The sequence below is a fragment of the Vicugna pacos genome, chromosome 21 (genome assembly GCF_048564905.1).
Source record: "Vicugna pacos chromosome 21, VicPac4, whole genome shotgun sequence".
NCBI classification, from domain to species: domain Eukaryota; kingdom Metazoa; phylum Chordata; class Mammalia; order Artiodactyla; family Camelidae; genus Vicugna; species Vicugna pacos.
In genome coordinates this window covers 20,932,918-20,947,632 of record NC_133007.1, presented here as the reverse complement: position 1 = coordinate 20,947,632, position 14,715 = coordinate 20,932,918, and the positions used below count along the sequence as shown (strand labels likewise).

The 14,715-nt window shown below is 43.0% G+C and overlaps 2 protein-coding genes and 3 non-coding genes across 7 annotated transcripts in view; 4 read left to right on the top strand and 1 right to left on the bottom strand.

Annotated features, from left to right (window-relative positions):
- FCGR2A (Fc gamma receptor IIa) overlaps nt 1-1,243 on the top strand; it is a 28,800-nt gene extending 27,557 nt beyond the window's left edge. For all 3 annotated transcript variants that reach the window (XM_072946240.1, XM_072946241.1, XM_072946239.1), the window contains one exon: nt 729-1,243. In XM_072946240.1, the coding sequence (XP_072802341.1) occupies nt 729-850 (122 nt within the window). In that variant the 3' untranslated portion in view covers nt 851-1,243. The remainder of the gene's footprint in view (nt 1-728) is intronic.
- Nucleotides 1,244-5,019: 3,776 nt separating this feature from the next.
- On the bottom strand, nt 5,020-5,090 carry TRNAG-GCC (transfer RNA glycine (anticodon GCC)). The gene has a single exon. It is a non-coding gene; the product is annotated as a tRNA-Gly (tRNA).
- Nucleotides 5,091-5,406: 316 nt separating this feature from the next.
- On the top strand, nt 5,407-8,064 carry HSPA6 (heat shock protein family A (Hsp70) member 6). The gene has a single exon (XM_006219215.4). The coding sequence runs from the start codon at nt 5,824-5,826 to the stop codon at nt 7,753-7,755; it is 1,932 nt and encodes a 643-aa protein (XP_006219277.1). The 5' UTR covers nt 5,407-5,823; the 3' UTR covers nt 7,756-8,064.
- Nucleotides 8,065-12,874: 4,810 nt separating this feature from the next.
- Nucleotides 12,875-12,946, top strand: TRNAG-UCC (transfer RNA glycine (anticodon UCC)). Its single transcript has one exon. It is a non-coding gene; the product is annotated as a tRNA-Gly (tRNA).
- A 967-nt stretch (nt 12,947-13,913) lies between these two features.
- On the top strand, nt 13,914-13,985 carry TRNAD-GUC (transfer RNA aspartic acid (anticodon GUC)). Its single transcript has one exon. It is a non-coding gene; the product is annotated as a tRNA-Asp (tRNA).
- The last annotated feature ends 730 nt before the right edge of the window (nt 13,986-14,715 follow it).

Sequence of the window (14,715 nt, the reverse complement as noted above, 5' to 3'; positions counted from 1 at the left end):
ATACAAAGAACTAGGCTTTTGCCTGTTTTTTGAGAAGCTGTGCATTGTGGAATCCATATCATGCCCTTTCAGATGGCATCACAAACTATTATGCCAGACTAGTGTTGGTCAGTTAACACCATCTGGTCTTGGGCTCAGAGGAGGTGGTGAGTGAAGATTTGTTGATGTGGTCTGCGGATTCGCTAGTTCAATGTTTCCCAAAGGCTGTTCCCCAATCACAAAACTCCTTGAGGAGCCTTTTAGAATGAAGGGTTCTGTGGTCAAATTAATGCAGAATATGCTATGTATTCTGTTCCTCTCCTTTTATATTCATAAAGCACATTAAAGGCTTCAAGAAATCCTGTCTTAAGGAAAATTTTTCAGCTAAGTTTCATAAGGCATTTGCTAAAGCTGGGTAACCACAAAACCTTTTTCCTCTATAACTTCTATAAATGTCCTGCAAACAGATGTGCCTGAGGTCATCTTTTGGGAAATGCTGATCTAGTGCTTTATGCTTCCTGCTGATCTAGTGCTTTATGCTTCCCACTAATCTAGTGCTTTGCTTGGGAAGTAAGAGAGATGAAGAGATCCTCTGAAGACTTCCTGGGCTACCTGTCTGCCCTTGGCCTTGGCCTTAGCCTTTGGCTTGGGTAACTTCACAAAGGCTCCTCACTGGGGACCTGACTGTTTATTCCAAATTTCTGTCTTAACAACTGTCATTTTTCCCCTCCCTCTGCCTCTCCTATTAGGTCCAGCAATTCTACTCATCTTTTCACCTTGGTATCAAATTACCTTCGGCCTGGTGATAGGGCTCCTTTTTGCAGTGGATACGGGGCTGTATTTTTCTGTGCAGAGAGACCTTCAAAGCTAACAGGAGACTGGAGAAGCTGCAAAGTCAGATGAAGCCAGGGCCCTCAGGACAAATGACCCCTCATCTCTCGGTGTAACAGCAGTTGCAGTGGCATCTCTTCAGGACATAGCTTTCCTCTTACCCTAGCCCAACCTTGATGGCAACCTGGGCTAAGGAGCCTCCAACTACCCTTTAGCCCCAGGGAAAGAAAGGGCCTGTGATCTCCAGAGCTAAATCCTAACAGGCCCTTCCGTCACTGATTTCCTGAAGGCCAAGGCACAGCCACAGCCCACTCAGCTCTACAAGGACTCACAGCAAATGTGTTTTCACAGATTCTTGACAGAGGCTCTTCAAATACATGAAACCACAGTAAATCTTGCTTCTACTTTCAAAATAAATCAAGCAATCTGATCACTTCTCAGTACACTACTATAGCACCTTGGGCCAAGCCACTATCACTCCTCACTTGGGTTACTGCAACAGCCTCCTGACTGGTCTCCCTGTACTCACCCATGCTACCCCGCAGTCTATTCTCACCACAATAGCCAAAACTATCTTTTAAAAATGTGTGTTGTATCTGTCACTTCTCTGCTCAAAGCTATGCAATAGCTTCTTCCTTGTACTTAGAGTAAGAGCTAAAACCTTTGCAGTGTTCTACAAGGCACTATATGCTCTTGTTCCTCAGTGCCTCTGACCTCATCTATTGCTCTCCTTTGCTTTCTTGAACACTTTATACTTCTATTCCAGGTATGTTATTTAGTGTTTCTGAAATACTGTTACAGACGTCTACAGCATGCTTCATCGTGGTCTTCACTTGAATACCACCTTATCAGTGAGGTCTCATTGATCATTCAATACAACCCCAATCCTCCATTATCTCCTAATCCCTTTCCTGCTTTATTTTTCCCCATGATACTTATCACCAACTGAAGTACCATATGTTCATTTGTTTAACTGCTTATTTATTTTATTGCTGTACTTTTTCCCAATTGTACTTACCACTAACTGACTACCCACTCTGCCATCAGAATATGAGCTCCATGAGAGCAAGGTCTTTGTTTTGTTTACTACCATATACCTAGAGTCAAGGTCAGTATCTGGCATATAATAAAGCACTCAATACATATTTCTGGAATGAGTAAATTCTTTAGCATTTGAAGTCAGGGACTTTTTTAAGGTACATCTACCCCATCTTTCCAGAAGCAGAAGTCCAGTTTAATACTATTGAACACTCTGTTAGATACGACCTAAAATACACCACTAGCACATGCATTTCAGCTTTGAACATATTTGCCTAAACACTTTAATATTATTTACTCTCACCCATCACATCTTTGAAAGTAGTATATCAGTTGAACCTAACTTCCCTTTAATTGAATTAATTTTGTAAGCCTATAGAGTAGCACTGTGAAAAGTACACTGAAAATAGAGCCAAACCACCTAAATTTGTGTTTCATTTCTACCAGTTGCTAGCTAGTTGGTCTTGAAGAATTCATTTAGCTACCCTATGAGTTAGACTCTTCTTTCTGTGAAATGGTAATATCTTTATCTCCTTCCCCAGGGATATCTTGTGTCATTCAAGTGTAACAACATATATGGAAACATAATGTCTTTGGAATATAAAAGGTTTTTAATAAATGTCTACAGAATCTGATGGCTTCAGAGCACACTATCTAGCTGGCACTTTCCCCTTAAAAAGATTGCTTTTACCATAGTAACCTTAAAGAAAGTTAAGAAGATCTAATTTGGAGTGGGGATGAACTAGAAGGTAGAACTGAGTGAATTACAGTTTCTGTGGCTAGTTGCATCAGAAAAAGAATGGAGATAAGCTCACGTGGCCAGCTTTAGCCACCATGTTAAACTCAGATGCTATAAAAATGCAACCTCGGTGGCATAAAACATCAAAGGTTTATTTCTCACTCAAGTTCTCCTGTATATCTGGAAGACTCCCCAAGGAAGCTGTTTCTCATGGGATGGCTCAGGTTTCTACCTCCATTTCAACACCAGCTACCACATATTGCCAAGGAAGGCAAAGGGAACAGTAGCAATTATGACAGTAATTAAATGGCCTCTCCCCAGAAGTAATACATCATGCATACTTAAATTTCACTGATCAAAACAAGTCATATGACCTGATCTCAAGAGGCATGAATTGCTAGCAGGAGGAGAATCATATACATTGGTGAGAATCATCAATGTCTATCACACTAACATTCCTTACTCTACCATTGTGAGGGATAAAAATGAATAAACTATCATATAATGTATGCAACAGCCTCCTGACTGGTCTCCCTGTACTCACCCATGCTACCCCATACATTATATGATAGACATAGCAGCTCACTCCTCTTTTTCTTATTAACATAAGCAGGATTTATTCAGGTATAGAGCAGGTACATAGTTTAGGGGAGATAGGAATCCTCTTTTGCTCCTAGATAAAATCAGAGACTTTTAAAGCTAGAAAGTCTTAGAAATGATAAGTCCAATCTCCTCATTTTAAAATTGAGAAAGTTGAGGCCCAGATGGTTCAAATGACTTGTTCAAGGATGTACAGGTAGTTGGTATCACTTTTAAAGACACTCAGACTAAATTACTAAACATTAGTGGATATGTTTAGGTGTATGTACAAAGTTTGCATTGCATAATAAACTTTCTCCTTGAACTTCTCTGAATTAAAAAATAAAGAAGTGAATGATAATGGAAGCATGCTTTGTGATGCTGTGTCTAAGTACAGAGGTGATTGCTTTATTGCTGTACCTGGAACTCTGAAGGGTAGATGTGCAGGTGGGGTTTTGAGGCTGCTGAGGGCTGGGAGAGAAGGTTGGAGCTTGTACAAGGTTGGAGTCCCTGAACAGTCCAGGGCACAGACCCCAGGACAGGCCACCTCTTCCTTTCTTTCGTGAGGCCCCCTCTCTTGTAGGCCCTTGCCTAAAATGTCCCAACCCTGACACGCAGGCCTGGCCAGCCTAGACTCAGAGAGTGAATGAATTTAAAGCTGACAGCTTCTCTCCCCTCCTGGAGTTATGAAATAGTTTCTTTCTTTTTGAGGATGGTTTGATTTTACACTGCAGAAGTTATTTACTGCACACTTCTTCAAATATACACTTTTTTCCTGGACTGATCACCTTCCCATCATAGCTGAGCTCACTAGCGGCAAACTTTGCCAGCTCTTTCTTCTTTCTTATCAATACACTGGGAAAAGGTGAGCCCAGAAACCCAGTCCAGAAATGGGACTAACTCCATCCTAACTCCCTCCTCCCTCTTCAAAGACTCTGCAGCTTTCCAAAGGGATCTAAGCCATCTGAGGAGACTAGAGCCACTTATAGAGCAAGGGTTTTTAGTTTCTCTTTTTAAAAATTAGTAGATTCCTTTGAATCAGGTAAATAATGATATATTACATGAAAGTTGAAGCTACCAGAGTTTAACATTAGAATGTGTCATGTTTCCATAGGGTGCTATCTGCTGTCCTCTTAGTATAGTGGTGAGTAGCCCTGCCTGTCATGTGGGAGACCAGGGTTCCATTCCCCTATGGGGAGGTTACAGAAGACTTTTGCTTCTCTTTCTTCCAGTTCCACCCTCACATCTCTGAAAAGTCTCCTCCTTTTGGCTTTTTAGAAGTCCATGGCAAATAGAAACACCAGAAAACTCAAATGGGATGTTCTGGATTAAAGAAAGTGAGATAAGGCAATTAGCAAGGCCATAAAACTGATGGGAACCAATGTGGCTTTACTGATCACTGAACTCATCTTGCCCTCTGGCCTCAGGGCATGGGATGCACTGCAGTCTCTAAGGAATTTACTTCCCACAGGAGTCCTGGGCTCTGGCTGGGAACCCATCCAGACCTAAGAGAAAAACGCACACTGCCTTTCCAACTGGCCCCTGGGGACGATGCTGCTCAGAAACACGGGTCCAGAGAGAAGACTTGATAACAGGAGGGACATTGTCACCACAGTTCATCTGCATTCTCCCTCTTGTGCTTGGTTCTCCCCAGGGCTGGGTGGCGAGGTGACGCCTGGGTCTCCAAGCCTCAGCTCCAGGTTCCGACTCCTCTGAGGAATGCGACTTGGTAAAGGAGGGAAAACCAAAGAACCCAGTCTTCAACTAACTGGTTTCGTTTATTCCAGTGTCACAAATTCGAGACTACAAAAAGTCTTTAAGTTAAGATAATAGCCTGAAAGAAAACACACAACTGCATTGGCCGGGAATCGAACCCGGGCCTCCCGCGTGGCAGGCGAGAATTCTACCACTGAACCACCAATGCTCCGCCTACAGAAAAGACCTACAGCACCATCTCTTAAAGTCATCTCTGGCTGTAGCTCCATTCCATAATAAGAATCAGATTGGCCTCAGAGTCACAATTTCGAAGATATTGCCTCTGTTTCAAGACCCCTCCCCACCAAAAGTAAGACTTAAGAAGGAAAACAAAAATTATTTAAACCGTTGGCTTTGAGGGCCAAGCCTCTAATTCGCATGGTGACATGCTTTCGGCTTTTCTCGAGCCGCTGGACTCAAACCAGCTTTCTTCAACTAACGAGGGGATGAACTGTTTTCTTGGGAAGTTACTGCCTTACCTGGCTTCTGCCACAACCGATCGCCCTTAGAACAAGCCGGGAGAAGCTGGAGATTTCTCTGCAGCTCTGAATCAGACGGTGCAGATGGGGGGGCCGCCCTGCCCTGTACCGCCGAATCTACCGGAACCTTCTCCCTGAGTCAACGCGGAGCCTCCTGGGCTGAGTCAGCCGGCGCACCCAGGCCGGCAGGCTCTGGGCTCGCCGAGAGGGCGCTGGAAGGTTCGCGGCGGCGGGGGCGGGAAGAGGCGGGTCTCCGGAAACTGGATAAAAAGCTCGTGGAAGCGGAGCCAAGCAGATCCAAGCTGGGCAAGCAGAAGAGGCACCGCTGAGCGCACCTCTACGGCTGAGCTGCACCAAGTCCCTGAGGCTCCTGCATCCGACCCCGTATTGCACTCGTCCGCTGGAGCGGGAGAAGCCACAGCCATGTCTGCCGCAAAGGAAGTGGCCATAGGCATTGACCTGGGCACCACGTATTCTTGCGTTGGCGTGTTTCAGCACGGCCGGGTGGAGATCCTAGCCAATGACCAGGGCAACCGCACCACCCCCAGCTACGTGGCCTTCACCGACACCGAGCGGCTGGTGGGCGATGCAGCCAAGAGCCAGGTGGCCCTGAACCCGCACAACACCGTGTTCGACGCCAAGAGGCTGATTGGGCGCAAGTTCACAGACCCCACTGTACAGTCGGACATGAAGCACTGGCCCTTCCAGGTGGTGAGCGAGGTCGGCAAGCCCAAGGTGCGCGTATCCTACCACGGGGAGGACAAGACGTTCTACCCTGAGGAGATCTCCTCCATGGTGCTGAGCAAGATGAAGGAGACGGCGGAGGCGTACCTGGGCCAGCCGGTGAAGCATGCTGTAATCACCGTGCCTGCTTACTTCAACGACTCCCAGCGTCAGGCCACCAAGGACGCGGGTGCCATCGCGGGACTCAACGTGCTGAGGATCATCAATGAGCCCACGGCAGCCGCCATCGCCTATGGCCTGGACCGGCTGGGCGCCGGAGAGCACAACGTGCTCATTTTCGACCTGGGTGGGGGCACCTTCGACGTGTCAGTCCTTACTATCGACGCTGGTGTTTTTGAGGTGAAGGCCACGGCTGGAGACACTCACTTGGGTGGAGAGGATTTCGACAACCGGCTGGTGAACCACTTCATGGGTGAGTTCCGGCGGAAGCACGGGAAGGACTTGAGCGGGAATAAGCGGGCCCTGCGCAGGCTCCGCACAGCCTGTGAGCGCGCCAAACGCACCCTGTCCTCCAGTACCCAGGCCACTCTGGAGATCGATTCCCTATTTGAGGGTGTAGATTTCTACACTTCCATCACTCGAGCTCGCTTTGAAGAACTGTGCTCAGACCTCTTCCGCAGCACCCTGGAGCCGGTGGAGAAGGCCTTGAGGGATGCCAAGCTGGACAAGGCCCAGATCCATGACATTGTCCTAGTGGGTGGCTCTACCCGCATCCCCAAGGTACAGAAGCTTCTGCAGGACTTCTTCAATGGCAGGGAGCTGAACAAGAGCATCAACCCAGATGAGGCTGTGGCCTATGGAGCTGCTGTGCAGGCAGCAGTGTTGATGGGGGACAAGTGTGAGAAGGTGCAGGATCTCCTGCTGTTGGATGTGGCTCCCCTGTCCCTGGGGCTGGAGACAGCTGGTGGGGTGATGACTACACTGATCCAGAGGAATGCCACCATACCTACCAAGCAGACCCAGACTTTCACCACCTATTCAGACAACCAGTCTGGGGTCCTGATCCAGGTGTACGAGGGTGAGAGGGCCATGACCAGGGACAACAACCTGCTGGGGCGCTTTGAGCTCAGTGGCATCCCTCCTGCTCCACGTGGAGTCCCCCAGATCGAGGTGACCTTTGACATTGATGCCAATGGCATCCTGAGTGTGACAGCCACTGACAGGAGCACAGGCAAAGCTAACAAGATCACCATCACCAATGACAAGGGTCGACTGAGCAAGGAGGAGGTGGAGAGGATGGTTCATGAGGCTGAGCAGTACAAGGCTGAGGATGAGGCCCAGAGGGACAAGGTGGCTGCCAAAAACTCCCTGGAGGCCTATGTCTTCCATGTGAAGGGCTCCTTGCAAGAGGAAAGCCTTAGAGACAAGATTCCTGAAGATGACAGGCGCAAAGTACAAGACAAGTGTCAGGAAGTCCTTGCTTGGTTGGAGCACAACCAGTTGGCAGAGAAAGAGGAGTATGAGCATCAGAAGAGGGAGCTGGAGCAGATATGTCGCCCCATCTTCTCCAGGCTCTATGGGGGGCCTGGTGTCCCTGGGAGTAGCAGTTGTGGAGCTCAAGCCCGACGGGGAGCCCCCAGTACTGGCCCGGTTATTGAGGAGGTTGATTAAATGACAAGAGTTGGGCTTGTGGACTTTCTAGACTGTCTACTATGATCCTGCCTATACCTTCAGGGGTGGGAGTGGAGGGGAATCTTACCCCTAAACAGGGAGCTTTTTGTTAGTATGTTTTAATAAAGGTGGTGTTTGTCATTTGACTTTTTAAAAAATCTTCTCCCACTTCAAACAAGCAGAAGTAATCACTTTGAACATTTGTGTGGCCCTTCAACATTGCTTTTACCTATATTTTATGCATTTTGTTACTTGTATGTATGGATTTAGTTGTGTGAAATAATAGAGCTAAATAAACTTTTAAAACTACTTCTTTGTTTTCATTCTATTCAATTAAATAGATGAAGGGCAAGGCTTTCAGAAGCAGAAAATGTTGGGGTGGGTGCTGAAAAAGATAGGAAGAAAATTCACAAGGCTGTGTGCAAGGTTTCTATAGGCGAAAACAGGATAAGAGGAAGAGTTTGAGGCAGGCACATTGAGACAGTATTGAAGTATGAGGTCAGGTATGAGAGAATTGTGACTTACTGTGTTGAAAGAGGGAAAGAGGTAGAGTTGGAAAAGCAGAGAATGGAGAGAAACTTAAGTCCTAGCAAGACCTTAAAATAAAAATTCTGTATTGGGAGCCTAGTTTAATTTGTCAGTCTGTGTGTCCTAATACACTGACAAAGAGTTTATATGCTAATTATCTCTCTCTAATAATGTGACCTTATTCATTGTTCTTAGAGAACAGACTCTAAGTCCTGGACTCGGAAAGAGTATATGTTAGACTAAGAGGGTAAGTCAGTGGTATAAAGTTATTATTGTTCTTATCTATGTGAGAGAAATAGCATTGTTCCATCTGGTTTCTGCTGACAGGCTCCAGGATGATGATGACGATGATGATGGCGATGGCAACTGTGTAACAAAATGGCTCTATTGGAACCAGACTGCTTAGGTTTTCAGCTCTGTTACCTTATCTACTGTGTAAGTTACTCTCCAAGAATCAGTTTCACCTTCTATATAATGGGGATGATGATGAAATAGTATCTCAAAAATTGTTATGAGGGTACAACTAATTAAATATGTAAGAAGTGAAGAAGAATGTTGGGCATATAGTGTGTGACCAACAATATTAGCTACCACTAATTATTATTAATTGATTGTCAACTATGTACCAGATACTTGATGTATACAATCAAATTTAAAACTTGCAGCAACATCATAGGATATTATCTCTTTTTGGAGATGAGGATTCTGAGGTTAAAAGAAGTTAAACAATTACTCAAGGCCCATAGCTATTAAATCAGGGAAGTGGGTGGTGGCGAGAGTTGGAAATAAGAACCCTGTTCTGTCTGACTCTAAAGCCTGTGCACTGTCACCTCACAAACAGGCTATAACTCCACTTATTACTAGACCCCTAGATGTTATGAGATTGGACATACTATTCTTTTAGAACGCAGTTGGATGCTGAGCCCTGAGGGAAAAAAGTATATTTTATTGTATATTTACATTATTCATTAAGTGAATATGTGTTTTTTATAGTAAGAGATTGAACTTGGGAAATGTCCTCAGGGGCAATTTCACTGCCAGTTAAATGATCTATAAGAGCAAGGATAAATTTGTGTAAATTAGTTCCCAATCAACCTAATCCACACTGTATCTCTCCTATTTGCAAAGGGAGATTTTTTTTTTCTCAGAAATGGAAGTGGATTTGGCTAGAGCAATGCTACATAATATTTAGCTAAAGGTGAGGAGGAGGTTTCAGTATCAACCCACTTGTCCCTTGGTTGTCATTTCACATTTTAAACTGCTTTTTTCTACACCTGGCCTAGGTCCTATGCAACCTGACTTCAAATGGAAGGAACCTGCAAAAAAGTGATGATGTCACATACACATTCTGTGTTACACTTTCCCTTTCAGAATTTCCTTTCAACTTCTAACATTGACCACCCCAACCTTTTTGTAACTTCTCAAGAGGAATGATGGTACTTACATGGTTTAGATAGTTTCCTAGCATTTCAACAGTCTCTATCTCTCTTTAAAACATACACAGGGTATAAGGAGGAGAATTTCATTGTGTTTAGTTGTGAAAACACTTCAGATCCTCTCATTTGGGTGATATGTATTTTTCTACAGAGGAATTTAAGTGAACTAACCACTTCATCTACTTTTAAATGATTGTTGTTGATGGTTTAAATTCTTTGGGGACTGTTTCCTGTATAATAGGCATCTAAATATCATTATGTGGTATATAGTCTTAGTTTGATTATTGTAATTACAACTATATGTGATTACAATAAAAAATAGTAGAACAAATTAAATATTTGTTCCCCAAAATATCAGAACAAATGGAATCAAAATACATGCCCATTATTAAAAAAATCAAATTTTGCTACAACCCTTCTATGAATAAACAGCAATTTCTTGCCCCACTCTCAATTCCTACTCCAACCACTTTCAAGTTTCTTTTTAAGGCCTTTAAATTTTGCAATAATTTTCAATTGACAGAAGAGTTGCAAAGATATTACAGAAAGTTACTGTACATCCTTCACCCAGCTTCTCCTAATGTTTAGGTCTTACATAACCACATTACATTTATTAAACCTAAGAAATTGATATTGGTACAATTAATTAAACTGTAGACTCTATTCAGATTTCATATTTTTCCACTAATGTTCTTTTACTATTTCAGAAGCCAATCCAGGATAACATGTTGCAATTTGTTATCATGTCTTCCTTACAATCTAGGACAGCTTCTTAACCTTCCCATGTTTTTCAAGACCTTGACATTTTGAAGAACTGATCGGGTATTTGGTAGATTGTCCTTCAGTCTGGGTTTGTCTAACTTTTTTTCATGATTACAGTGAGGTTTGGGGGAAGAATACCATAGGGTGAAGTGCCCATCTTATTGCATTATATCAGGAGGTATATGATATCAATGTGACTAATCACTGGTGTGTTCACCTTGATCACATGGTTACGGTTCAGCTTTGTTATCTTTTCACATGTTTCTTTTATGGATGCACTATCATTGTCTTTAGTTTAGACACAGTATTTATTTATTATTTATTTTGGGGGGCTGAGTTGTTAACTACTTAAGTATTTATTTTTAAAAAATTTATTGAAGTATAGTCGGCTTACAATGTTGTGTTAATTTCTGGTGATTCAGTTATATATATATTCCTTTTCATATTCTTTTTCATTATAGGATATTACAAGTTTTTGAATGTAGTTCCCTGTGCTATACAATAGGACCTTGTTGTTTATCTATTTTATGTATAGTAGTATCTGCAAATCTCAGACTTTCACTTTACCCCTCCTTCCCCTGCCCCTTTCCCCTGATAATCATAAATTTGTTTTTTACAGACACAGTATTTAACTTTTTATTCTCTGTTCTAAGCATAGTGTCTTGAGTGTTGTAAGTGCTCAAATGATACAGAGTAAGAGGAAGCAAGGGAAAGAATATTCCAAATTAAAGATCAACCTGTGTAAAAGCATCTAAATTAGATAGACCAGTGCTTCTCAAACTTTAATATGGGTATGAATCATCTGGGAATCTTATAAAATGTGGATTCAAGTAGGTCTGAGGTGTGGCCTGAGATACGTATTTCCAATAAGCTCCTAGATCATCTGACTTAATCTTCGCAGCAATTCTATATCCATTTTACTATAAGCAAACTAAGGCTCAGGAAAGTCAAATGCAGTTTCCAAGGTCATAGTCTAGTAAATAACAAAGAATGTAGTTTGGTAAACTTTCCCTAACTAACCTAAAGATCCTTCCATCCTCACGCTTATGGACCTCACACGTTCACCCTCTTTGGATTAATAGTCTCTCCCTCTTCCCAAAAGGACAGCAAAATTTTTGTCATAGCTAGCTCCTCCCAAATTAGAAAGTGCGATCTTTATTTGCGATCTTATTGGCAATCTTTAAGAAAATGTTCTTGAAACAACCAACTTCATGAGTTTATCTTTCCTGTCTATTACTTTCCTCCCATTTTGGTGTGTTAATTTCTTTTCCCGGTTTTTGGTGACACAGCAAATCTATTGAATTAGAACTGGTGGTGGGAGTGGGTCCGGCAAGACGAAGGGGAATCTGAGGCTCACCAAAAGTTTGACACTACTGCCTAAGCATGAAAAGACTCGGGCCAATTATTGCAAATTAAGGAATCTGGGCTGAAGACTTTTCCTTTTTCGGTCAGATGAGTCAGAAGAGTCTTTTGTATCTACCTACTGGGCTCAACACATTATCCAATAAGGGAATGGACAAATAGGCACTAACCAACTGTCATGTAAAGGAAAGAAAAAAATTTTCGTAGTTAGGGATAGATCTAAATGGATTCAGTTTCGTATTCAAAGCGAAGCACAATGTTCACATGTAAATATGCGGCATAAAAAGCTTTCAATCAATATATCCATTTCTAGAAAGAGACGGAAGTGAAAGACCATCTTATCAGGAGTGGAATTCGGACCGACCCCTCCTAGGGAGGCTGCAACCCGAACGCAGCGCTTTAGGCGCCTCAGTCATCTTGACATACTGTAGCTGGGCTTTCTTATTTTCCTTTAATATTATCGTATACTGCTATATCGACGTCAATATTTATCAATACTGTTTATTTTAAGTAAAACTAGACCTCTCCCTGGACTTCTTCATGAAACAGGGAAAATGAAACTGTCTCCGACTCCTATTTCCTACTTCCTCACCCTCCTAAACTGTAAAAATCCATTATCCGCTGTGCAATTTCAAGCGCTCCTCCCGCTCGTTCTCTAGCGGGGCCGAGCCACGCCAGGGTGGACACCCCGCCGCAGGTCCTTCGGCTCTCTGCCCCAAATTGCCGTTAAACCGAATCCAACATCCGATGGATCCAGTGCTGTGTAGGGCGCACCAAGCGGCAGAACTGGGAGCGTGGAAGGTAGAAGGAGGCGGGGGAAGATGTCCGGGCAGAGGGAGGCTTTGGCTTTCCCGCCGGGTTCTGCGCTGTTCTCATCCTCCGTCTCTCCGTGCAGGGTGGTCTCTGCATTCCAAACCCCGTGTCATTGATTGGAAGAGCTGATTGAAAGTAATAAAGACTAGGTTCGCCCTCACCAAGAGAAGGCTCTGTGTACCTCTTATGTAACGTTCTGCGAGTATCGCGCCACCGAGGCGTTGGTGGTATAGTGGTGAGCATAGCTGCCTTCCAAGCAGTTGACCCGGGTTCGATTCCCGGCCAACGCAGGCTCGTTTTCCTGCGCCGCGCCCCGCAGGTCTCCGAAATTAAGGCTAGAAATTGTTTCAGCGGTGAGTTTTTAAAGCTTGAGCGAAACCAGGAACTGCAGCCATTCCTCACTTTCTCTTCTTTCCTCCTGTATGCTCTCAGGGTCTCATTCTCTTCTCGTCTACGTTGTGGAGGGGTTAGATTCCTAAGGTTTTCTTTCCTCTCTTCGCTGACTCTCTGCTTTCCTTTTAAATTTTCCAACTCTTGAGAAGTCTTTGGGATCCGGATTCTGCTGTGTCTTGTCTGAAACTCAGCCTCGGAAGGGGGGCCATGGTTTTATATCTGCGAGGTTCATACGGTAGCTGCGAGCTATTGGGCACTTGAAATTGAGAAGTGAGTCTGAGGAACTGCATTTTTAAGTCTATTTAACTGAAATTAATGCATTCATTAGTTAATTCATTAACTGAAATTAATTACTTTATTGAAATAAATCAATGGAAAAATTTAAACAGATACTCAACCCATCTATTGGAGAACGTTTAAGTACGTTAGGAACAACTTGGGTGTATGAATCCACTTTTTCAATTGTAAATATCATGAAATCTAAATACTAATCAGGTTTTTCCGAAAAAAGTTTAATGTCCAGGTTGAAGTGTGCTGTCTGTAAGTGTGAAATACCAGTCTGAATACTAATTACCAGAAAAAAAAAAAAAGGAAAGAAAAGAAAAAACCTTGATTAACATTTTTATATTGCTTACATATTGAAATAATATTTTGCAATATTGGCTTTAGTCAGATATATTATTAAAATTATTACCTGTTTCTTCTTTTTTAATACGGCCGCTACAAATTTAAAATTACTTGTAGGGGTCCCATTATGTTTCAGTTGCTAGGTCGAGTAAAAGTGCAACATAACAATCAGCAACTTTTTGAGGCAGTTCAGAAATAATTTCCTATACAGCTGTTTTAAATCGTATGTTCTAGCTTTCCTCGTTAGTATAGTGGTGAGTATCCCCGCCTGTCACGCGGGAGACCGGGGTTCGATTCCCCGACGGGGAGGCAGCAAGAGCACTTTTTTGGTAGCTGGCGCTGAAACAAAAATTAACCTTAAATTTAGATTCTAAGAGTATGTCGCTCGCTTGCGAATTTCGTGGATGGTAACTAAGAGTACTAGTGCGTGAGGTTATTTTGACCCTGGTTCTTCGTTAAATGCGTTGGATAATTAATCCTGCAAGCAAGTTTCCACCTGATTTGCCACTTAGTGTATCTTCTCCCAACCCTGTAATTTCCTACTGCCCACTGGAAGAACGTCCGAGGATCCAGGCTCTGCCCTAAGCCCTGCTGTACTCAGATTCCCACCTTTTCTTGTCATCTCCCTCATCCGTGATTCACTAGACGCTCCTTCTTTCTTCCTCCCGTGTATATTGCTATTCAGTAGGGGCCAGCCTCAGTTTTCAAGAATGTTTTTAAAATTTTCAAATACATGAAGTTTTTTAAAGTTATTTTTAAAAATTGCTTTCTGAGTTAAATTTCATTCAGTTCAAAGAGACATATACAATAGATTCCATGAATAAGCTAAGACTTCTTTTATGGCTTCATATAAAGTCAATTTTCATATATGTTCCATGTGCATTGAGAAGAATGTTTAAGTGACAATTATTGGTTGCACAGTTCTATATATATCTATTAAATTAAGCTTGTTAACTGTGTTTCTATGCTTATTTTTTTTCTCTGCTTGACTTATCAAATGCTGAGAGAAGTATGTTGAATTCTCTCCCACTGTGGTGAT

Excerpts from the sequence above, each read along its gene's own strand:
- HSPA6 (XM_006219215.4), top strand. The coding sequence starts at position 5,824 with ATGTCTGCCGCAAAGGAAGTGGCCATAGGCATTGACCTGGGCACCACG.